This window comes from Anabrus simplex, chromosome 1, assembly GCF_040414725.1.
Source record: "Anabrus simplex isolate iqAnaSimp1 chromosome 1, ASM4041472v1, whole genome shotgun sequence".
Classification (NCBI taxonomy): domain Eukaryota; kingdom Metazoa; phylum Arthropoda; class Insecta; order Orthoptera; family Tettigoniidae; genus Anabrus; species Anabrus simplex.
This window is the reverse complement of record NC_090265.1, coordinates 1440076284-1440102722: the sequence shown is the minus strand read 5'-3', so window position 1 is coordinate 1440102722 and position 26439 is coordinate 1440076284. Positions and strand designations below refer to the sequence as shown.

The 26439-nt window shown below is 36.9% G+C and overlaps 1 protein-coding gene across 4 annotated transcripts in view; it reads right to left on the bottom strand.

Moving 5' to 3' along the window:
* The window catches only part of Moca-cyp (nuclear cyclophilin protein Moca-cyp), a 414025-nt gene that overhangs the window by 71228 nt on the left and 316358 nt on the right, over window positions 1-26439 (bottom strand). For all 4 annotated transcript variants that reach the window (XM_067137906.2, XM_067137907.2, XM_067137908.2 and 1 more), the window contains 2 exons: window positions 25829-26096; window positions 8882-8977 (listed from right to left, as the gene is read on the bottom strand). In XM_067137906.2, coding sequence (XP_066994007.2) covers window positions 8882-8977; window positions 25829-26096 — 364 coding nt within the window. The remainder of the gene's footprint in view (window positions 1-8881; window positions 8978-25828; window positions 26097-26439) is intronic.

The window sequence follows — 26439 nt, the reverse complement described above, 5'->3', positions numbered from 1 at the left end:
CCTATTTTCTCGTGACTCGGCGCTCATATGGACTTAGTAACAAAAATCCAAATTCATGAATATCTCTGCGATCATAGCCGGGACGATAACAATGTATAAGAGATAAATGATTGAAAATTTAATTCTAATTTAATTCTATATAACTTTAGTTATGTAGTATTTATCGATACGACCATTAGTAACATAAATATTTGAGAATAAAATTGAAGGCTTTCCCCTAAACTACCATTTCAATCAGCGTGAATAAAATTATGTATGGGCTAGATTATAGCGAACTATTCCCCGACTTTGTATACCGATTTTCATTAAGATAGGACCGCTTATAACATAAATATTTGAGACTTAAATTTTAGGCCTTCCCCTAAACTACTGATTTTAAATTTTAGGCCTCCCCTCAACTACCGTTTTTCTCAGCGTCAATACTATTTACAGCCTAGATTATAGAGACTTGTTCCCTGACTTTGCCTACTGATTTTAATTAAGATACGACCACTAATAACATAAATATTTGAAAATTACATTTTAGGCCTTCCCCTAAACTACCATTTCACTCAGTGCGAATAAAATTATTTATGGCCTAGATTGTAGCGACTAATTCCCCGACTTTACATACCGATTTTCATGAAATTCTCTTCAGCCCTTTTCTCGTAATGCGTGTACAGACAGACAGACAGACAGACAGACAGACAGACAGACAGACAGACAGACAGACAGACAGACAGACAGACAGACAGACAGACAGACAGACAGACAGACAGAAATTACGGAAAAGAAAAAAGTGCATTTCCTTGTTACTGTAGACATGACCGATACAGAAATACCATTTTTTTTCTAATTCTGAGCAATGTACAGACAAAACTCTTATTTTATATATATAGATTGTTCTAAGAATTCTTCTATCAGTTTTCTGTAATTTGTGAGCAAGTGCTCAAGAACCTCTACATGAACTTCTGTTTTTAATTCAAGAAAAGTGTCATAAGTGTTAAAATTGTGTTGACTTCTTGCCTTCTTTGTGTAGGCTGATGATGACATGGACAAACGTCGAAACCGGTCCCATAACAAATTAAATATGTTGCTACATTGATTCGTGCAACAGTGTTACTGTATTGAATAGGTGGAACATCTTTCTCTTTTTAGCATTGTAATAGCCTGTGGGGGTGAAATACAGTGGGGACTGTGTGGGCCCCGAGACCGCTACGGTAGCTGTGAAGGCCCTACAGGAATCCTGAAAAAGATGGCAGCAAACGGGGCTCTGGTGAAGTCACGACAGGCCCAGCAAGCCGGTGATGGATATTAACCCGATGAGTGCTACACCCGCCTATAGACGGGCTGACGCGGCCAGTCCACCACTGCTACGCCCGTCTATAGATGGTGCGCGAGAATTTAAATTTTTTAAAGTTTCCCGGTTCACTTTTGAGTGCAAATTTGATCTCTGACATGTTCTACCATCTGTTGGGCATTATGTAGAACTAAATGATCAGAGATTATAGCTTTGCGAAGTAACTTACAGAGCTTTTTGTAAACATCTGTGGAGTTCATCTGTGATGTAAACAAACATGGCGGAACAACAATCTATTTGATCTTGCAGCGATGTTATTTTGGATCACAGAATCTTTCAGTTATTATCCACACTGGAAAGTGATGATGGAGATGATCATTTTAATGAATTGTTAAACGATTTCGAAAGTGAGAGTGATAGAGTGCCGAAAATACTGTATGTGAGAGAGAAACAGAGCCTCCTTCAAAACGAAGAAAAACACAGCGAGTACAAAAGCTATTTTATCACTATTTTCGTGGCGGATGGATTACTTTTCTTCACCAGAGATTCAGGTAACTGTGACAGGCTCTGAGGGCCAAGTAGTGTTTGATGACAACCCGAAAATTATTGACTTTTTGAAACTTTTGTCCCAGTGGAGTTGGTGCAGATAGTTGAAAAAATTGTCATCACAAAAAACCAGTAGAAAACATTTAATTATCACCACATTCCAGGTTAGGAAAATATTTTAAAATATCAACTTATATACTTCTAAGAACTTACATGTAGTAGTTGCTTACAGATTGTCAGAAATAATATTAATTTGGACTCTTTACTTTGTATAAAAATAATGCACGCATGAGGACATAAGTGTAATTTTGTTTTCTCTCAAAATAATATTGAACATAAGTGTAGGATTTTCCATTTGCATTTAGATTTATAAACAACCAACATTTATAAACATTGTAAGGTAATCACCGAACTGATAAGTTAAAAATTGAGGCTTCTACAATTTTTTTTACATACGAATGAAAAACTCAGCACTGAGGTACCAAACAGTCAATTAGTAACTCAGCACTTAAAAGGTTAACTCGCTTTCAAGGAAACAAGGAACGATAAGCTGTACGGATGTAACAGACGACCCTGGCGAGGAACAGGATTACGAACTGGCACAATGAATATACAAACATTGACCGGGAAAGTAGAAGAGGTTTAGACATGATGGAAAGAAGAAAACTGGATGTACTAGGGCTGGCAGAGACTAAGTGGAGGGGTGAGGGTACAAGAGAGCTGCAGAATGGTTTTCGGTTGTACTGGATAGGAAATGATGAGGGAAAGCGAAATGGAGTAGGAGTGGTAGTAAGAAATGGAGCAAGGCGCTCGACAGCCACAGTAAGCTCCACGGCACCGTGAACTGTCCAGGGAGGATGTTCAGCATGGAGCAGAACTATGGGGAGGCTCAGACGATGTCCATGGAGATAGAGGCAGCGATGGCAATGACATAGCCAGTGGGACCCTCTCTACGAGACAGAGAACCAATGGGGTCCGAACCGACAACCACCAAACGAGGGTGCCACCTGACAGAACATCAAGGTACGAATGAGAGGAAAGCCAGAAGAGCTTAGAATGCCACGTGGGGACCTGTGGATCACCACCACCAGGAACGAAGATACCATCGATCGGACCGGACCCAGCGGACCCGCCATGGGAAGGTGGTGGTCCCCGATGGAACCACCGGGCTGCGAATTGTGGACTTCGACAGTGCCAACAAGAGGGCTGTGTGAATGAGGTAGTCTGTGTGTGGTTAAATGGTGTGGACCAAGAGAGCCTACGCAGTGGCCTCCAAGGTATGCACTAGCCAGCGTCTTGGTAGGTGTGGTAGGTACCAACTGATGAGCCCAGCCCAGCACACGGGGGTGAAACGCTGGCAATCAGAAATGAGTTAGCTGGAAAATTTATAATGTCCAATAACGGACCATTTATATTGGTATTATAAATTTACTCATTTGGAACAAATATTTCAGATTCCCTATGGGAATCAACATATCTGATGGCCAAGCAGGCATCAATTTCTGATAAGTCTCTCATAGTGCATTGGCACTGCCGGTGGCTACAATTAGCCTACGCAGTTGCCTCCACGGTATGCTCTAGCCAGCGTCTTGGTAGGTGTGCTAGGTACCAACTGATGGCTCCAGCCTAGCACACGGGGGTGAAACGCTGGCAACCAGAAATGAGTTAGCTGGAAAATTTATAATGTCCCATAATGGACCATTTATATTGGTATTATAAATTTACTCATTTGGAACAAATATTTCAGATTCCCTATGGGAATCAACATCTATACCAAGAGAGTGTGACAAAGTGGGGAAATTGTTTCAAGTTACAGGGGGGATATTGACGCAGGTATGATGCCCGGATACTTTTGATCAGGTAGTGTATTATTTTGCATTTGAATGAAGTAGTCGTATTATGCTTTCCTGAAGAATGTTCTTTATGTAAATGCACAACAACATTAGAAGAAACTTAGAATTTCTAGAAGTAAAAATAATTGTGATTAATGCCAACACAGAACAAGCAGGCGGTTGATAAATAAAATTTTGTGGCACAAGGCAAAGAAAAAAAGTTAAAGAAACTATGAAGAGATAATACAACATTGAATATAAAGTACAAAGGATAAACTGAATATGCGACTCGCTTTATGTTGATCAGATTGCAGTTATGTAATCATATGTTCACTATGTCAAGGTGCCAAGCAAATCGACTGCTAGTAATGGAATGCGGGGTGAGGGGAGACCTGAGTCAGCCTATTTTTATGCTGATGTGTTTATTATTGAAGCGTGGTTAAAAGGGACACTAAATAAATGATGTTTAGTTGTTGGTGTATTGATTTTACTGCAACATTTGTGGATGAATGTATCCCCCCCTTTTTTCCTTTTTTCTCCACGCTTAAATGTCTAGCTGTGTCTGTTGCAGTACTGAGACAGTAGGCTGACTCAAATCAGATGAAGATCGGTGAAAACTACTAGTATGACGTATCCTGTAAACCTTCAATGCGCCATTTTTTAATAATGTTGTGGTTTCTCAACTAAAACGAAAATACAACGAAGGAGAAAACATCGCAAGTTTAATCTTCTAATGTCACTAATTTCAAACAGGACATTTAACTTAGAAAAATAACTTAACACTAAATAATGTTAGAAAAAACTGGGAACCTACGGAAAAAAAATAAGCCAGATCTTACAGTTGTTTAGAACATTACTATGACTTGGACATCAGTATTTTATGGTCAATGTCTAGTCCACCACAGATATATTTTAAATGTTAATTATTTTTAATTATGTGTTATTTAGTCGTAATATTTTATGGATGTAAAACAATTTCAACGAACAAATTAATTATAAGAAGGTTCAATGTAAAGACTCAACCTTGAGATAATCATTTAAAAAGGCTGAGAAATGCTCAATATAACGAGCGAAACATGTCCCTGTTAATGTTTGTATTGTAATAAAATGTCCTAGAAACAATAAACAGTTTTATGTATTGAATTAGGTGGAAAATAAAACAAGAATTGCAACTATTAACGGTCACATATGCGACACATTGCGGTGGATTTCCTTCTGCACTTTTTGGGAAGTTGAGATTTTGTGAAAATCAAAATATCAATAAAACAAGCCTGAAAATTCGCACTTTCTTCCTCCATTGCCATTTTTTTGAATTAAACTAAGTCAAAAGAAATTTAAAGGACATAGGCAGAGCATGGGATACTTACAATTCTTCTCTTATTAGGTTAAGTTTGTTTACACAGCTACAGGGTCAGCTGACAGACACCAGAGCTAGTGTGCGAGACTTATCTCGAGCAGAAGGAGACACCTTGTTAGTGGGAAACGAAAACTTTATTCATATACGAGGACGGTTTGAAAAGTTCTCGGAATCACCGCTAGATGTCAGTGCTAGAGCAACGAAGTTCCCGCGCAATAATCGCACATCCTTTGTGAGTGAACACGTGGCGTGTCAGTGCTCTAGCTGCAGGAGTGTGGTAGTGACGACTCTTTGTTGTTGTTCCCGCGTAGTGATTTGTGACAATGGAAAAAAACTGAGATTCGAGCAGTGATTAAGTACTTTGTGAAGAAAGGTATGAAAGCAAAGGAAATTCATGCCAACTTTCAGAACACACTCGAAGACACTGCTCCTCATTTTCAATTGTTGCCAAGTGGACCAGCGAGTTTAAATTTGGTCGGGAGAGCTTGGATGATGATCCGCGTAGTGGACGGCCAAAAAGTGTTACGACCCCAGAATTTATCGCAAAAGTGCATAAAATGGTCATGGAGGATCGTTGACTGAAAGTGCGGAAGATTGCTGAAGCTGTAGGGATGTCTTCTGAATGGGTGTATTATATTTTATCCAAAGAATTGGGTATGAAAAAATTATCCGCAAGATGGGTGCCGTGGCTCTTGACATTGGACAAACGCACCAGATTGGAAATGTCCGAACGAAGTCTGGCCCGTTTTCAGTGCAACCAACAAGACTTTTTGCACCGGTTTGTGACTACAGATGAAACTTGGGTCCACTGCTATACCCCAGAGACAAAACAGCAGTCAAAGCAGTGGAAACATGCTGATTCACCACCACCAAAGAAAGCAAAGGCAGTGCGTTCGGCCAGAAACGTCATGGCCTCAGTTTTCTGGGATGCAAAAGGCATTCTGCTGATAGATTATCTTCCTACTGGCCAAACAATCACGGGGCAATACTATGGAAACCTCCTAGACCAACTACAGGAAAAGATACGGGAAACAATGCCTGATTTGGCAAGGAAAAAGGTCATCTTTCATCAGGACAATGCTCTGCCGCACACAAGTGTTATTGCCGTGGCAAAACTTCATGAACTGAGGTACGAATTGTTGCCACATCCACCTTATTCACCTGATTTTGCACCATCAGACTTTCATGTATTCCCCAAGCTGAAAATTTTCCTCGGTGGACGGAGATTTTCTAGAAGGGAAGAACTGACAGCCGAATTGGAGAGTTATTTTGCAGGCCTGGAGGAATCTCATTTTCGAGATGGGATCAAGGCATTGGAACATCGCTGGACCAAATGCATTAGTCTACAGGGAGACTATGTTGAAAAATAAAAGCAGTTCCCCTGAGGTAAGATACTTAATTCTAGTACATTCCGAGAACTTTTCAAACCACCTATGTACATGACGAGGTCTGTCTCGCAAGTGACTTCCGTCTCAATCCTCCTTCGAGACTTGTCTCACGAGCTACATCTCATTATTATTCATATCACCCTATGTTAGTGAGAGAATAATCAGAGAACGACTGAGGACAAAAGGAGTGAAAGACTTAAAAAGTGTATGCACCTCAAACTGAAAATGAGGAGCAAAATATAGAGGAGTTCTTCGAGACCCTCAAGGAAGTAATCAGCAATGCAGAAGTGATAATCATGGGAGACCTCAATGTGCAAGCTGGACGAGGCACAATCGAGAGTCTCCCGCCTGAATCGGGGAAGTTGGCAGGTATGCCTACATTATGACAGAAGGGCATGTTCCTACTTCTGTTCTTTATCGGATAGAGCTTTGACAAGTTCCTGCCTTGAATTGGCATTCTTCAACTGCATGTAGCAACCTTGGAAGCCTGAAGACTGTTCTGTTCAGGGCCTGAACATGAAATGGACAATGGGTTTGATTTTCATTCATACTTCTGAGAAGTCTTTTTTAAATGGAAAAGAAGAGTCTTGCTGATATTTTGAGCATTTAACTGTGATGGCTTTTGCAACTCTTCTCTCCTTCATGTTTTGGAGAATTTTTCTATTTGATTTATACATTACTGTAACCTTTTTCAAATTTATTAGTCATTATTATAGCACTTTACACTTTTCTTAATTTTTCCTTTTGTATGATAATAAATTGTCAAGGTTGCATGTGTTCTCTTTATATTGAGAACTCAATTGCAAGTGACAAATATCATTATTGATCCATATTGAAGATACTATATGTAGGATGCTAAATAGTTTATTATGTCACCTAATCAATACATTAGAAATTTATCATTATTTCCAAATGAGACATGTTTTGCCCTTGTTTGAGGGCATCATCAGTCATAGTACGACCTCAAGGCATCAGGTAAGGGAGAAGGGCGAAATATGTCTCATATGGAAATAATGATAAATTCCTAAATGTTTAAAATTTCTAATGTACTGAATAGGTGACATAATAAACTATTTAGCATCCTACATTGAGAACTCAATACTAATGAACCTGGAAGTTGATATCATGTAAATTATTTTGCAATTAAGAGTTGCTTTCTAGTATCGGACTTCAGTCTTTGCAACTGTATTAATTCAAGCACTTAACTGGTTGCTAGTAGCCAAATATTAAGCACATTTATCAAAATTTTATTCACGTTAATGCACAGTCGATATCAGAAACACAGTCTTTTTTGACTGTATCAAAGATTATCTACTAAAGTTAAATTATTTAATAAATAAACTTTTGTAGTATCCGTGGTTCCTAATATTCACTTAGCTTCCCTTCCATCCTACACCCTAAGGGAGTTTTGGTCCAGAAAGCCCCAAAACCTCTTCACTGGTGTAAACAGGTGAGAAGAATGACTGAAGGATATTGAAAATGAGATAAAGTCTAAGTTAGAAATAAACTTGGAGCTGTACACATTAACCAGCTTCAGCGGTGTGATCATGTGACGTGAATGGAGGCCAGATTACCTATGAGAATAATGGACAGGGCTTTTGAGGGTGAGGGAATTTGAGGGAGAACAAGGCAACAATGGTTAGACTCAGTTTTTAATGATTTAATTATAAGAGGTGTGGAACTACTCAGTGGATACATTCTGCTAAGTAATGCTTCAAACTGATCTAAAAATATATCTGCTAAATCGTTTTTTAAAAATCACACAGTAAATGAAAATGAGATGCTCTTCATTTCTTCCTTAATCATGCTGAAGTACTGGACCAGTTTAGCTGAAATATGGTATGAATATACCTCATATATTCAGTTAAAATACAAGCCTATTCTAATTTTCCAATAACTAACTTTTAGTAAATGGTGGCCATTAGTATGTAGGTATTTAAGGAACCTACACGTTTTATCTGCTCAAAACCAAAATAATGGGTAAATGGTTAGTCCCATCACAGCATAGTGTGTCATGCTGTTATTAATAAACTGTTTTCTTTTTCGGGAATATTATAGTGTTTTCATAAATTTCAATCTTATGTTCAACAGCTAAAAACTTGAAGATTACATTCCGAGATCAGTTGGATTTTCTTCATTGCAGGCCAAACCCCGCCCTTGGCATTCTTCAGGGTGACTATGCAGACGTGATATTGCAAATGCTGATCTTTTGTAGATATACACTGAGAGAGAGAGAGAGAGAGAGAGAGAGAGAGAGAGACAGACAGAGAAAATATCGTTTGAATGATTTTTATTCCATCTATCAAATGCCTCTGTAATAGTAGGGACCATTGTAAGGTTGTAAAAGTATCTTGTAAGGTAAAATACTCCTTTAAAAATATATATACCGTATATAAATAAACAAATAAGTAAAATAAAAACCTTAATTTTTATGATAATGTTGAGAATGATTAATGCCATGCAACAATGAAAGTCTTACCTCATAGTCACTCAACTTGATGGTACGCTGCTGAGCCTGCTTCCAGTGAGGGGGAGTTGCGCTGCGAGATCGACTTCTCGAAGGGGTACGGTACCTCTGTCAATATACAAAAGAATCCAATCAACTCGGAATGTACTATTTGATAGTTTACCAATATTTGAGATTCTACAGCTATTAGGATAATATCAGTTAAGCAGAACTGTGGCATGTATGGGTGATTTATTAATTAAGTTTGTGTACAATTACTATTAAGGTCCTCTACACATGGAGCTACTCATTAAAAACGTGACTGATTTGTAACCGGGGTCACAAACTGGTTAGTAACTGAATAGTGACTCGGCTCCACACACGAAGCTACTGTACGGTGGCGGATTCTTCCTGATTAGCCATTTGTAAAGCTTGGTGTGGACTCGCTAGATCGCTTCTTAACTTTGCTAGATGTCAACCACTGACTCTAGTGACGAAGAGGACATGATTGTGTTTCATTATTTCATGAGAAACAATAGAAGAAGGTATTGGGTTCACCCATATCTTGAAAAGAACATCCACTGCAGATTATTCATACCAGTAAAGGAGTTCAAACAAACGAATGCTAAATTTATTTTTATTTTTATCGTATGACCAAATGCAGTTATATGGACTTGGTGCTCCTGCCATTCGACAGCGAAATACAAATATGAGGGAATGTGCGAGTGCTGAGGAAAGAGTGCTAATAACTCTCAGGTAAGATAAGTGAACTTTATTTTTACAAAAAATTTAAAAGCTTAGACAATAATTCCATACTTTCTTCGTAATGTCCTTTCATGCATTATCCTTCAGCGTACAATTGTACAGTACGGAGTGTTTTTCAATTTCTCCCACTAACTTTATGTTGAAAACTTGTTCGCTCGCCATCGAAGGCACTTGATCACTGGGAACTGAGAAACTAAACTCGCTGATGACTGGCTCTGCGAGTCACCTAGAACTGGTTACAAACTAGTTACTAACAGATTACTAACTGGTAGCGCCGTGTGTGGCTTTCCATTGAAATACACAGGAAGTGATACTCAAGTAATCGGTCAGAAACTTCAGTTACCAATCAATTACTAATGAGTAGCTCCATGTGTAGATGGCCTAACAGTTAATGGTAGGAAGCAGTTTCATAACAGTGATTTACTAGCTTTTTAAAATTCCTGATTATATTTTCCAAAAGATGAGAAGAATCTTTAAGAACCCTTTCAAGAAAGACTGCAAAATCTTCTACCTAACAACATACAAGAAAGATAAGAAAGAAGAAATTATATTTACAATGAAAAACTGCTTCCCTAGATTGTTTTATCATTACCGTACTGTATATAATGAAAACAGCAAGAACTGCAATAAAGCATAAATCAAAACAAAAGTTGATAAATTGGCTGCATGAATTATAAATTGTTTCTCAGTGTAGTAATTTAGCCCTCCCCCCCTTCACAGTGGCAACCTGTAAATTCAGCCGATAGTTCCACAATAGATAATATCTCTCCCTCAGTCAAAATTTAACCTGACCTGACCTGACCATAGCACATTGGTTTATGTTATTCCCGATGTCCTGCAAGTAGTCTGTGGGCCTATATACAGTACCTCTATATCTTCATTGAATTATAGTTTTTATGTATTGTGTACACTATAAACATTTGATTTTATACATTATTGCAGAATGGGTTTTCTACTGTTATGAAGGAAGGAACAATGGTTTGAAGAAGGGGACACAATTTGTTACATGAGGCAAACAACCACAGCATTCACATTCTGTAACCATCATAGACTATTAGAGTAAGGGAGCCACGGAAAGGTTATTTATGCCATAATACATTGAGATAGTATTAGAGATATGCTGATGACACAGTTATTATAGCAACCAAAGATACTCAACTGCAACATGTCATGGAAAAATTACAAGCCAAAAGCAAAACTTGCCGACTATTACGGTAATCAACAGAGGTAAAACCAATGACAAGTCAGCATGGGATAAGGGTGAAATAGAAAACATAAAAGGACAAGGGCAAACTCTATATCTTCATATTATGTCATCTTCAAATAGATTGGGATCTCTCCTCATCAATCCCAGTACTTCTACATCCATTTCTTCTCAGCCCCTGACGAGTTCATTTCTACTTCACAGCTTCATCAGGAGGCACAGTGAGCTGAACCTACAATGTGGCTGGAAAAAAATTCTGATCTGACTTTCATATACCTATGTTATAATTTTCACTTACCCTTGAGAGTTTGGACATCCTATAGGGGTTCACTGGTGTAGATAAGGAAGGGATAATGGGGATATATCCCCCACCCCCATGAGGCGCTTGTTCTCATTGTTATAAATATATACATTTATTATTTTTATGAAGGTAAAAAATAATAAAGTAATAACATCCATTTGCAAAAACACCTATTTAACATGGGTTTTATTACTTGTACTGTTGTTATTATTTCCCTCCAAGGAAAAGTTGTATCTACACCACAGTAGTGCTTACCATATCTGTTCATAAAACAGTCATCTCTGCAACAGAGCCAAAGTTGACATGTAACTTAAATATGAGGATGCAGCTTGGTAAGGGCTGCAGTTGCTTTCTAGTCTCGGAGTGGTGGTGTGCATGTGTTTTGTATATGGAGAGAGAATAACCATTATGGATATTAATTCTACAAATATGAACGACATTTAAACAATCAGAAGTAATCTATCAAGATGGCGGCAAGAGCAAACACTTGTAAGTTTAGTGCTGCTGCAGTTTGTGTTGTTTGTTTCATAATAATTAGAGTTGTTACGCTTTACAGTTCTCTATATGGTTCCTTAACAGGTAAAAGTAGAAGATTTCATTAATATACTCAAGTTCGTTACGAAACACAATTACTTCACTTTCAATAAGAAGATATATAGACAGGAAGGCCTCCCAATGGGTGCTCCCACTTCGGGCATTTTAGCCAATATTTATCTTGATTACCTCAAACATACCAAAATAATAGGACAAATAGAAAATCTCAGTTTATGGATACGCTTTGTAGACGACACTTTTGCCGTAATAGACCGAAGAGTGAACAACAGTGATGATATCCTCAATAAACTGAATACACTTGATTCTAGAATAAAGTTTACAGTAGAAAAAGAAATAGAATGTTTCATAAATTTTTTAGACATAAATATAACACGGAAAAAGGAAGAGTTTGTCTTCAAGATACACAGAAAACCAACTTTTACTCCCATTACAATAAAGAACTACTCATTGCATCCGGAATCGCAAAAAAGGTCAGCTTACTACAGTTACATATACAGAGCGTTTAATATACCCCTTACACACACAGAACGAGAAAAAGAACTGCTCTTTATTCGCAAACAAGCCCAATACAACGGTTCTGAACTAAAAATAATAAACGAAATAATCGGTAAATTCAAACAGAAATCACAAACTAATCTAACACCCGAAATAAAAAAGAAAGACAAATACGCCAAGTTCACGTTCAATAACCCCAACTTATATACAGTAACCAATTTGTTTAGTAAATATAACTATAAGATCGCGTATTCAACCAGCAATAATACAAAGCAAAAATTCTTTAATTACAATAGTGTTAATTCCCTAGGAAAAAACAAACATTCTGAATCAGGAGTTTACAAATTGAAGTGTCATCAATGTGAAAAAAATTATGTCGGACAAACAGGGCGCAGTTTTACTGTAAGATATCTAGAGCATGTCAATGTTGAAAGACATAAAAAAAATCCGCGATGGGCCAACACACGAGTTCAACCGGACATCAGTTCACAACCATAGAGCAGGATTGAACTATATTGCATAAAATAAACGAAGGAGCTCTTCTAAATACATTAGAAAATCTATATATTTATTTAGAACAAAAAAGCAATCAGGACAATAACCCGAATGAAACAATTGACAATAGAAACCCTATATTTGAAGGGATATTATCAAGTCTTGAAACTTTAGGCAAAATAAATATTACAGACAGTAAAAGGATAAATAAGACCGAGCCTCCGCCATTTTGTACATCCCCTCTCCCCACCCTTTCTAAAGCCGAAGCCGTGACAGTAAACGACACGCCTCCTCCCCTCTCCGCAGCCTTGCCTCCCGAAAGGAGGAGCAAACAACGGAACACACACACCATTACTATACTAGACGTAAAGCAGCAGCAAACGTTCCCCCTCCAGGGTCACAGTAGAATTGGAGTCTAACAACAGCGAGGTAAAGAACCATTTTATACATTAAGTTATTATGTAAAGACACACGTTTTCATTCCTCATTTAATTTCATTTCATTTCAGAAATTAAGACGAAGCTCCCTTCCCAAAATTGACCAGCAATCAGCTTCAAAGTTCCGCATTAGACTCAATTTAGGGCACTTTAAGCAAGCTCATAATAAATAACAGCTTACCTGGAAGGAGTGAAAGAAAAAACATTCAACAACAATTTGAGCAGTGTCATAAAGCCAATCATTTTTAAAACCTTTCAACCGGAAGACAGACAGACATTTTTAAAGTAACAAAGTGAAACTTTTAACACCTATTCTAATGAATAGATATAGTTTTTAAGCTGATGATTGGAGTCATTTTGAATTGATTAAAAAAGATCCCACATCTTCTATGCAGAAAAAATTTAACAAATTCTCAATAACATAAATTTTTTATTAGACTCCAAAGATACTAACTGTTTAATTAACATGAACCCAGAAATACCTACTTTAAAGGCACTACCGAAAATTCATAAACAAGAAATTCCTATTAGACTAATAGTTAATTTCAGAAATAGGCCAGTATATAAGACGGCCAAATTCGTACAAATATTTTTAAAAGAACACTATAAGTTTTATAGCCAGACGCACCTAATTAATACTATTGACTTTTGTAACAGAATTAAAAACACTGAGCTAACAGACTACTACACGATACATAGTTTGGATATCAAAGATATGTACTCCAACATTCCTATTGTAGATACTATAAAAATAGTAAGAAAGAATTTAATGCAACACAGCAAATTAAGCAAGGTGGAAATTGAAGAATTTTTAACATTACTAGAATTTACTTTGGAAAATAACTATTTTGTTTTTGACAACAAAATTTACAAACAGTCTAAAGGCCTAGCAATGGGTTCGCCGGCTTCAGGTATTTTAGCTAACATATTCATGGATTACATGGAATATAATAAAATAGTGGATAAAATAGATGGATTGATAGATGCAGTGCTTATCATCGGTGGGACGAACGACGTAGCTCATGACGACGCCAAGAATGTAAGATCACAACTTAAACATACACTAGGGAAGCTGACCCACAGGCATGATTTGAGTAGAGACTCTTGTGTGAACATTGAAGTGGACAAGGTCAATACAGATATTGTTAAAATTTGTAAACATTTTCGGAATACTCAGGTTATTGAATGCAGCAGTTTTGAGAGATACTGTTATACAAAACATGGCCTCCATCTAAAGAATTCAGGTAAACGAAAGATAGCAAATATTGTTCTAGATTTTATTAATCTTAAGATATGTACTGTAAAACAGGCAACTCCCTTGAGTTATAATACTGACTAGGGAAACTAGTAGAAAGAGCCAGTTGTACTTCAAGCTGGCTCAGTCAACTAGAAAAAGAAACTCAGGATAGTAAGGAATTTCAAGTTACCCAATTGCAACAGTCAAGTGTTAGGGAGGAAGGGGGTCTGAGATTGCTCTTGGTAAACTGTCAAAGTGTAGTAAATAAACAATTAAAATTTGGTACATTGATGGAATCTTATGAGACTGATGTGGTGATAGGAGTGGAATCGTGGTTGAAAGAAGGGGTGGGTAATAGAGAAGTATTTCTAGAAGGGTACACAGTCTATCGTAGAGACCGAGGAGATAAAAAGGGAGGTGGGGTGTGTGTGTGTTTATTCTGGTGAAGGAAACTTACTGTTCACATGAATGGTTTACCGATGAAAGGGATGAAATATTAGGGATAAAATTAGTTTGTGATACTATGAAGGAGGTGGGAATTATAGGAACATACAGGCCTGGAAGAGAGGAAAGAGACATGGAAATCTTTGAGAAAATAATAGATGATACTCATAAAAACAATAATAATGATATGGTAATAATTGGGGGAGATCTAAATTTGCCTGAAGTTGAATGGAATGGAGCTGCAAGTGAAGCCCATGAACAGAAACTGGCAAATAAGTTAATTTGGGAGGGAGGATTTACACAAGTAGTACAAGAACCGACTCATCTCAATAACTTACTAGATGTATTCTTAGTTAAACCATAGGAAAGTGTTGATAAAACTGAGGTAATTGAAGGAATAGGAAACCATAAGGCTGTAATAATGGATGTAGGACTCGTACCAAAAAGGCTTAATAAGAGGGTTACACAAGACAAGAAATTGTACAGAAAAACTAAAGTTGATGAATTTGGGACTTACCTTAAATCACAATTCAGTTGTTGGATAAGTGAAGGGAGTAACGTGGATACACTTTGGGCTAAATTTAAAGGAATCATTTGGGAAGGAGAGAAGAGATTTGTACCTGTTAAGAAGGGTAAAATGACCTCAGACCCTGTTTATTATACAAGGGAAATAAGAAATTTAAAAAGAAAATGAATAGTGAACAGGAAAATCAAAGAGGGTAGGGAGAGTAGAGAAACTAGAAAACAGCTAATGAGGGAACTGAATAGAGTGAAAAAGGAAGCAAAAGAGAATTATATGAATGGCATACTTCAAGAGGGTAATGACCACAAAGGAAAATGGAAAAAGCTGTATTCATATATCAGGAATCAAAAAGGAAAAGGAATCCAAATTCCTACAATGGTGGGAGAAGGGGGTGAACACTATTTAACAGATACTGAGAAAGCAAACCTATTCAGTAGGGAATTTAGAGATTCAGTAGATGATTGTCAAGAGTTGGAAACTGAAACAGAAGATAGAGAGGGAGAGAGACAGAGGGAAACAAGAAGCTTCTCATTCACAAATGAAGATATTTTCAGAAAAATCCAACTGCTTCAGCAAGGAAAAGCAGCAGGAAGTGACCAAATTACTGGGGAGGTATTAAAGACAATGGGGTGGTACATAGTGCCTTATTTAAAATTTCTCTTTGACTATGTCATAAATAATAGTGTAATACCAAAGGAATGGAAGGAATCTATAATAATACCAATTTATAAAGGAAAGGGTGATAAAAGGAAACCAGAGAACTACAGACCAATCAGCCTGACCAGTATAGTTTGTAAAATACTGGAGAGTTTAATATCGAAGTACATCAGAGGGATATGTGATGATAAAAACTGGTTCATGAGGAGCCAGTATGGATTTAGAAAGAAATTTTCTTGTGAGGCACAACTGGTGGGATTTCAGCAGGACATATCAGATCAATTGGATTCAGGAGGTCAGTTAGATTGCATAGCCATAGATCTTTCCAAAGCCTTTGATAGAGTGGAACATGGAATATTATTAAAGAAATTGGAGGGAATAGGATTGGACGTAAGGGTTGCACATTGGATAAAAACATTTCTAAATTCAAGGGTTCAGAAAGTCAAAGTAGGAAATAATGTATCTCAGGAAGAGAAAGTTTGGAAGGGAATTGCACAGGGTAGTATAATCGGTCCGTTACTTTTCTTAATATACGCAAATGATTTAGGGAACAATATAACATCAAAAATAAGATTGTATGCAGATGACATAATTGTTTATAGGGAAATAAACAACATTGAGGATTGTTCAGAATTACAAAGGGACCTTGAAAGTATCCAACAATGGGTTGAAGAAAATAATATGAAGGTTAATGGAGGCAAATCAACTGTTACAACTTTTACAAACAGGAGCTTTAAAACTGAATTTGAATATACTTTGGATGAGGTAGTTATCCCAAAAGATGGCAAGTGCAAATACTTAGGTGTGAGATTTGAAAGTAACTTGCACTGGAAGGGTCATATTGATGACATTGTTGGGAAAGCATACAGATCGTTACATGTCATAATGAGGCTACTTAAAGGATGCAACAAAGAATTAAATGAAGAAAGTTACTTGAGTATGGTTCGTCCATTATTGGAATATGCAAACAGTGTTTGGGATCCTCACCAAGAATATCTAATAAAAGAAATAGATAGTGTGCAGAGGAAAGCAGCAAGATTTGTAACAGGGGATTTCAGGAGAAAGAGTAGTGTATCAGAAATGTTAAAGGAACTTGGGTGGGAAACTTTAAGTAAGAGAAGGGAGAAAACTAGACTTATAGGATTATATAGAGCCTATACAAGAGAAGAAGCATGGGGAGATATCCGTGAGAGGCTTCGGTTGGAAAATAATTATATCGGCAGGACTGACCACAAATATAAAATTAGAAGGAATTTTAGCAGAAGCGATTGGGGTAAATTTTCATTCATTGGGAAGGGTGTGAAGGAGTGGAACAGTTTACCAGGGGTAGTGTTTGATCCTTTTCCAAAATCTGTACAGATATTCAAGAAGAGAATAAACAGCAACAGGGAAAATAAATGAAGTGTTAGAGGGCATTCGACCAGTGCAGGTTATTGTAAATAAAAAAAAATGTGTGTGAATAAATTAATTCCATCCCCTGGTCTAAGGAGTTTGGACAGCCAAAGTAGGGGACTGTCTGTAGGGGTGAAGTACAGTGGGGACTTCGAGGGCCCTGGGACCGCTACGGTAGCTGTGAAGGCCCTTCAGGAACTCTGAAAAATGGTGGCAAAAGGGGCTCCGGTTAAGACGCAGCAGGTCGTTATGCTACTTAGGATCCAGAATGGGTAAAAAAAAAAGTAAATACATAAATAAATGCAATGTAAATATTAATCTTATGCTAGTTGTATAGTATCATTTGAAGTAATTCCACATACTGTATATCAGTTGACTATATTTGTAAGTAGTACAGGAGATATTATAAGTAGAATTTTGTAAACAATATAAATTTATTAAGGATGACCTGTGGGTTTAATAGAAAACATTGTTAGCGTAAATTGTATAATATTGTATTATAGGAAAATTTTCTTCTCTTGTTAATTTAATATTTAGTGCTTGACAATAACGTATTTTAGTGTACCATTTGCCACCGAGGTAGACACCTCATTTGCAAATAAAGAGATTTTGATTTGATTACATGGTTGAGATACGTCGATGATATATTTGTTATTATCGATGAACGAAAGGTTAAACCTGACGGTATATTACAGTATTTAAATACTTTGGATAGACAAGTGCATTTGACGATGGAATCTGAAAATGATAGGACTTTAATTTATTTAGATTTGACAGTTGCTAGAAATTCTGGTCATTTTGATTTTCAAATTTTCAGAAAAGCTACTCAAACAGATACTATTATCAGAAATGACTCCAATCATCCAGGTCAACATAAAAAGGCAACATTTTACAGTTTAATTAATAGAGCTATGAACATACCTATGTCTAAGAAGAATCATAATAGAGAGATAAATATAATCCATCAAATCGCTCGTAGCAACGGATATTCCAACAGATTTATTAATAGAATGATAAATAAAGTGAAAAATGAACCTAAAACAACTTTAATTAAAGAGCAAAAAGAGAAAAAGAAATTCGTAGTTCTAACTTTTCGAAATAAGCACTCTTATCAACTGGCTAAAATTTTCAGGAAAAAGAACAATGTCACATACAAAATGGATAATAATACTAATAAGATAATTTTCAATTCAGATAAAATAGAGAATAAATGTATATTTAATAAATCAGGAATTTACAAATTAACATGCCAAACATGTAAACAACGATACATAGGACAGTCCGGAAGAAGTTTGGCTATAAGGTACAAAGAACACGTTAATGCGGTCAAACATAAAAGATATTCGGCAATGGGAGAACATATGGTTGAAATGAATCATAAATTTACAGACATTTCCAATGACATGAAATTATTACATTCGACCAAAAAGGGAAAACTGATGAATGTTTTGGAAAATTTAGAAATTTACCTTACACAAAAATGTAATTCTGAATCAAGTTTAAATGAGAAAGGTACAGAAGATAACCCACTGTTTAGGCTAGCATATTATCATTTAAGGAACAAAAAGAAGAAGAAAAGAAGAAAAACTTGAAGATCCTAAATTTGTATAGTGTTCTCATTCAGTTCAACCAAAATTGTATGTATTGATCATTTTTATAATATTTCATAAGTTCTCTTTACTCTTTGATATGATGTATTGGGACACAATACTCCTTCAAATTGTGAAACAAAAGATTGTGTCATATTGTGTTATTCTTTGATCTAACCACTGATGAAGGGAATGGTTGAGATTTCCCGAAACATGTATGATTTAATTAATAATGTTTCTTTCATTTAATGAGTGTATTGATCAAGGCGGATTTAAATAAACTATTATAAATAGTTACATTATACATTCAGACCAGTCAATACGGACCAAACATAATATTAACCTATCATGGTTAAGTTTATTAACACCAAATTACAATTCGAGAACCACATACAAACATATACAACCAAGGCTATGAAATTACTAAACATTCTCTACAGTTTCACAGAAACTTCTGATCCCCACTGCTCTTTGCCACTTCTTCCTCACTATGTTCAACCTCTTTTGAACTACTGCTCTCTGATTTGGACAACAGCTTCTCCTTCTATATTAACCAGTTAGAGAGTCTGGCTCCATGGCTAAATGGTTAGCGTGCTGGCCTTTGGTCACAGGGGTCCTGGGTTCGATTCCTGGCAGGGTCGGGAATTTTAACCATCATTGGTTAATTTCCCTGACCCCTGACATGGGGGCTGGGTGTATGTGTTGTCCTCATCATCATTTCATCCTCATCATGACGCGCAGGTCGCCTACGGATGTCAAATCAAAAGACCTGCACCTGGCGAGCCAAACCCGTCCTGGGATCTCCCGGCACTAAAAGCCATACACAATTTAATTTATTTTTCAACCAGTTACAGAGTACAGTGTCCACCTTTGTTTTGCAGTTATAAGGAACAGAAATCCTAAACATAGAAATCAGTATACACAGCAGGTATTAAGGGCAATAAATGTGTCACCACTGTACATCAGGTGACAGGGAGCTAACCTGAGTTTCCTCCATGAATTTTAAATGGCCACTACAGCTCAGAATATCCTGTCTCACTCTTCTCTCGCCGTGTTCCTTCCTGCTCCACTAGAGTCAAAGTCCTTCTCCACATCCCCACACTCAGCACACAATACTTGAATGATATTTTCTAATTCGCCTCCCAACACTCTTGAACACTATTAATAGGAGACAAGAGCTTGGTATAGAAGCAAGTAAAAGTATATTCCAGAAGGGCGTAAATAATATCTTAAGAATAAGTTAATAAGTTGATGTGAAGTGATTATACTGCCATCTTGACCAATGACAACTTGGCTATGAACGCAACCTGCCTTAGAGAACTGTGTTATGCCAGATGACAACACGCATCAGGACATGCCTCGTCACTAGTAACGTGATGCTGCACTATATCTTGGGGGGGTTGGGGGTGGAGGGAGGGGGGGAGGGAGGGAGAGAGAGAGAGAGAGAGAGAGAGAGAGAGAGAGAGAGAGAGAGATACTGTTAGAAACATTTGTTTCTTTATTTTAGTGTTGTTACTGATCTATCATAATCAATTTGGTTATGTTTTGTGTAACTGTTCATCGTTGTACAGCACCAACTTTTATGGTCCTCTAGTTACGGATGTAATTTGATTAACAGAGAATGCCATGCTACGTAATATACCAGTACGTACACATGTGAATTGGTGTACAAGACCGGCTGGTGATTTAAGCCTGTGCTGCCTAGCTGGAGTAGAGGAATGTTTGTAAATGTCCAACGAAGACAATGTGGGCCGTAACAGCATATCTGCGATGTTAGTATGCATGCTAGTGAAATTGCGAGAACATGGATGGCGGCAGACCGGCTATACAAGACGAGGGATGCAGAATCTTCCCTGTGAAAACCACAGATCATCACAGAGGGATAAACAGTGTCGAAGCAGGTCCACAACAAGGAATGACAAAGCATGTACTGATAAACGTGCGGTCATCAAATCACATGTGACTTCAGGATTTTATGCATTTTTATGACACATTCAAAGCACTGATCATAAACAATGACAGTTTTACTAATAAACGGTGCATAACTTTTACACAAGGTTTATACAGCGTTTACGTGCAATTTGTTACTAATAAACCATGAATAAGCCTCCTGTGTAAGTGCTGTATAGCAGCGAGTGGCGAAAAAGAAGCGACAAGTGATCAGTTTATTTTAGTGTTATTTACTATCTGCAGTAATATAATCATGTTAAAATTTCCAGCTTATCCATCAAGTACATATTGAAAGAAGGGAAAATAATGTTGATCTCCATGATATTTGTAACATAGAAGGCATTGAACATTTAGAGGTTATGGAGGCAGAACATATTAGTAAAATAAAGTACTTCAAGAGACAGAGTGACTCAATTCTCCTAGATGATGTTTTAAAATGAAATTATATTTTTTGGTATGGACCCAGTCTCGGGTAAGGAGTACAAGATGAAAATGAATAAATCCAAAACAAAAGTAATAGAGTGCAGTCGTAGCAAGTCAGATGATGCAAGTGATATTAGATTAGGAAATGAAGTCTAAGAAAGTAGATAAATATAGTTACTTGGGTAGTAAAATAACCAACGTTGGAAGAAATGAGGAGGACATTAAATGCAGACTAGCACAATCAAAGAAGACCTTTCTTAAGAAAAGAAATTTGCTCACTTTGAGCATTGATATAGGGATTAGAAAGATGTTTTTGAAGACTTTCGTCTGGAGCGTAGCATTGTATGGAAGTGAAACATGGACGATAACTATCTCAGAAAGAAAGAGAATAGAGGCTTTTGAAATGTGGTGTTACAGAAGAATGCTGAATTTGAGATGGATAGATCGAATCACGAATGAAGAGATACTGTATCAAATTGGTGAGAGGAGATTGATTTGGCTAAATCTGATGAGAAGAAGAGATAGAATGATAGGACACATCTTAAGACACACAGGACTTTTGCAGTTGATTTTTTATGATGATGATGATGATTGTTGTTTAAAGGGGCCCAACATCTAGGTCATCGGCCCCTAATGGCACAAAATGTGATGACAAATTTAAAGTACAAAATACTCCACTGACCAGAATTCAAAACGTGAGGATGAAGAATGAATGGCTGGATATGAATTTAAAACAATCAGTGGATCTGAACTGCAATGTCTCACATTCACAGAAACTGACATAAAACAATAGTATCACTGACCAAGGAACTGCTTCTATAGCACAATACTGAATCAATGATGCTTGTTGTCTAAAGGGGGTCCAAAATCCAAGTCATCTGCTCCCCCCCCCCCCCATTAATGGTATTTATCGCTAGGAAAGTAGAACCATGGTATTTATCATGTTGCGCGGTGCTAATTAAAAGTAGTGTAGACTCATGGTATTCCACACATTATGGTACTACTCATAGGTAATGAAATTCGCACATGTAATACAGATCTATGGTGTTTCTCACATTGCGGTGATATTTACAGGCAACGCAAACCTATGGTGTTCATCACATAAGTGTACTAACCACAGGGACCTGCACTCTACCCTTCTTACTAATAAAAAGTCCTTATACAATTGTTTAACTCTTGCTTCGTTATACAGTGAATAAACCCTGTACAAGCGTTTTACATTTTTCTTACTAATAAACAAGGTATACGCAATGTATTACTATACAGCACGTATACAATCGCTCCAAGGCGTCGGAATCTCTTCCTGCAGTTCACTGACGTATTTCGCACGTTCACCACCTTTATGATCGCTTCTGCTGGTTATCTACGAGCAAAACTTTCTGGAAAGTCGCATAGTAGCACGGCATATCGAAAAGGCAGTGGCAACACTAAGTGAGACAGCTGGAAATTGGCTTATACTGATATCAACATTTCTTCAGCTTGCTTGTGTAATGAATGCCAAAAACAAAGAAATGGAAAGGCTTAAGAAAAGATCAATAGCTCCTAACTGGGATAGTACGGAAAACATAAGCAATTGTAATTGAATTGGCGAGTTGAAAAGGGTACACATTCCAAAATCCTTACTTTTCAGGAGACAGGAAAACCTGTTTTGCTAAACGAAAGGTTTGATCAAAAAAGTTTCTATTATGCATTTATACATCATATTTCTGCGTATTCAACTACAAAGTATGGAAATCATATTACGTATGGTTTTCAAGTTATGCCATTTTTTATCTTGAGGAATATGTCCCATTTTATAGGTACTCAAATTTGAGAAAGATCTTTGTAGGGGCAGATAATGTATAATAAACTCGCAGTATCAAAAGTCTATTAAGCAGTAACACATTATTACACAAAAAATATGCCCAACCATCATTTCTTTTATAGTTATTCATTGTCATTCCGTCTCTTTAAAGTGTTTTACTTTACGAAGATGTCTAGCCTCCATAACCTCTGAATGGTGTACGTATTCTATGTTTAAAATATCGTGAAGATCATCAACGCTATCGTCCATTCTTTCAATGTGTGTTCAATGTTAAATGGAGAAGTCAAATATTTCACCACGATTATATTACTGTAGACAATAAATACCATGAAAATAAACTGCTCACTCGTTTCTTTTTCCGCTACTCACTGTTATACAACGCTTATACAAGGGTCCTGGTCTGTATAAGCAATTCGATGAATAACTATAACAGATGTATACATAGGAGGCTTATACACGGTTTATTAGTAATGAATTTCACAGAAATGGTGTATAAACCTTGTATAAAAGTTATACACCGTTTATTAGTAAGACGGTACTTCACAAAATGTGATAGTATAGCTACTCATTTCTCCATAATTATGTATGAAAAGCAATTCCACCTGCTATTGAAACTCCTTCACTTTATAGGTAATTCCAATTTTACTCTTCAGATCCACAATAGGAAACTGCAAAATATAGCCAATCCTCGACCATCTCCAAAACAAGTTTTTCTTTATCTGTACTCCTGAACATAACGTTTGTGTAGATGAATCTCTTCTTCGTTGTAAGGGGATGACTAGGTTAGGTACAGTTCACGCACTCAAAATGCAGCAGATGTGGCATTAAATTATACAAATTGTGAGTGTAATTCTGGATATGTTTAGGAATTTACTGTGTATGCTGTTAAAGATATATATGGTCAGAATCATCCAGGAGGGAGTACAACTGGAAGAATAGTTCTTGAACTTAGCGATGAGCTACTAGGCAAGGAATACTGTTTGTACCTTGATAACTGTTATACTAGCTTTGTGACAGGAGAACTGATGATAATGGAATCACAAGGAATAAGCAAGCGGAGTTTCAAGACTTTGCGAAGAAGGCAAAAGTATTATAGAAGGGAGAAATAATTTCACCCTTTCAAAAGAAACAGATATCACAAACTGGAAAGATAAGGGTGAAGTTACTCTTGATTCAATGGAGAAGATAAACTTGAGAAAGGGAATTATTAAGAAACTATAATAAAAATATCGGATCTGAGAATTCGATTGACAGTCAACTTCATAGCTACAGAAAGACATACTTGGGAACATCTCAAGAAGAATTACCAAAAGATGTTCATATTTGATTGACATGAGTTGCCTAAATGGCTATGTCCTCTACAAGAAACAAGATGGGAGACTTCAGAGACTCAATTTCTAATTGACAGTCAGTGAGATGATATCATCTGGAGGAGTGGTGCAGCCTACAACAGGCTGACCTTCCAAATCACCAAGACCACTTCGTCAAGTCCGTCACTGCTTCCTGGAAGATATTCCCAGCACAGCTTCAAGGAAAATACATCTACAAAGACGTATTGTGCGCTCACCCAAAGGGGAGAGGAAAGAAAATTTATACTGTTGTTCTAACTGTGAAAAGGCTTTGTGTCCAACACTTTGCTTCTGCCTATATCATACAGATAACCTACAAAACCTGTAATCATATATAACAATGTAAATATTGTTACTAACCCATTATTGAAGAATAATAATCACTATCATATTACATTAAACTGATTGTGTACACATTTATACACGGAACAATTAAATATCACAAAGTGTGTAAGAAGTACCAATGGCAAGTTACACGTGGAGAATTTAGTACCCAGTGACCTCCTCCTGCAGGTTCATAAACGTTCATGTTGTGACGAATTGAATGCATTCAATTAAGCATGTGTTATACAATACGTCTACTGTATTTCCGTAATAATTCACTTTACATAGGATTGACTTCCCAATCCCACAACTGGGGCCATTTCCATTTTTTATGTACCAAGGATGAGGATTATTTTACAATCTACTGTTTTAAAAGTAGCAGCAGCAGCAGTCATTGTCGTATGGCTTCAGCTAGCATGTTTAGGCATTTTAATTTGACATCATCTGGCTGCCTGCTTGTCAATTTTGATGTTCGGTTTTACTCTAGGCATACTACATGGCAGAGTAAATGGAATCTCTCTTGGGCATCTATGGCCGAGTTTTAATTACTTTTGTCCAGTAAACGTAAGTGCGACACCAGATATCTTTTACATGCCAACATCATACAACATGGAGCATCTAAATGGACTTTTTTCGCCCTTCAAAAAGACCTCTGCCAAATTTGAACCCGCTATCTTGGGATCCAGAGGACGACACGTTACTGCCGATCCACAGCGGCAGCTTTGTTTTAAAAATTATTTGAATTATGGGTAATATTCAATAAAAGAGGAAGGAAGGAAGGAAGGAAGGAAGGAAGGAAGGAAGGAAGGAAGGAAGGAAGGAAGGAAGGTATAATTATGCACACTCCAAATACTAACACATCCGTTGTCTCGCAATCAAGATAACAATTTGCAGAACAGAATTAGAACATTATGAACAGACACATTTGGATATGTGTATCTATATATATGTATATATATATGATCTAATAAAAACAAAAATCTGAGAAATATTGAACTGATCTTATTCAGCAAGAGAGAAAAGGTGAGATACTTACAAACACACCTCTGCCTTTAATAAGACGTCCACTTTTTGTGACTCCTCGAATTCTACTGCGCCGTCTACGTTCTTGTTTTTCATCTTTCGATTTTTTCCCTCCAGAAGCTGAATCATCCTTTCGATACAAAAACCGATTGGGAGGTACATCTGGAATTTCATCTGGTCTGATGTGAGTGACAGTCACCAGAGGGTGTAGTTCTCCTTCTACCTCAGGTCGTACTTCTCCTTCTTCCTCGTCTGAACCACGACCTCCACTACCACTCTTTCTAAAAAAATTAAGATCACCAAGATATGAATTTTTGAAATATTACTTTAAAATCAAATACTCAAATATTTAGTACCTAACAATTCATAACACAATTTACCATTACAAGGATTATCAGGAGCAATGAACAGACTATTCAACTGAAGAAATTCATCTGTACGTAGCCATGAACCAGCCATGAACCTAACTGATGTTAGTAATTATAAGTTATATATTTCCTTTTTGTTCTGTAAAGAAGAGCAATTAAGCTGTAAGAAATAAATTGACAAGACCATAATTTTTGTTGTTATATGTATTTTAATGTTATAATTATTCCAGCAACATTGTCTTTATTTTATATACAT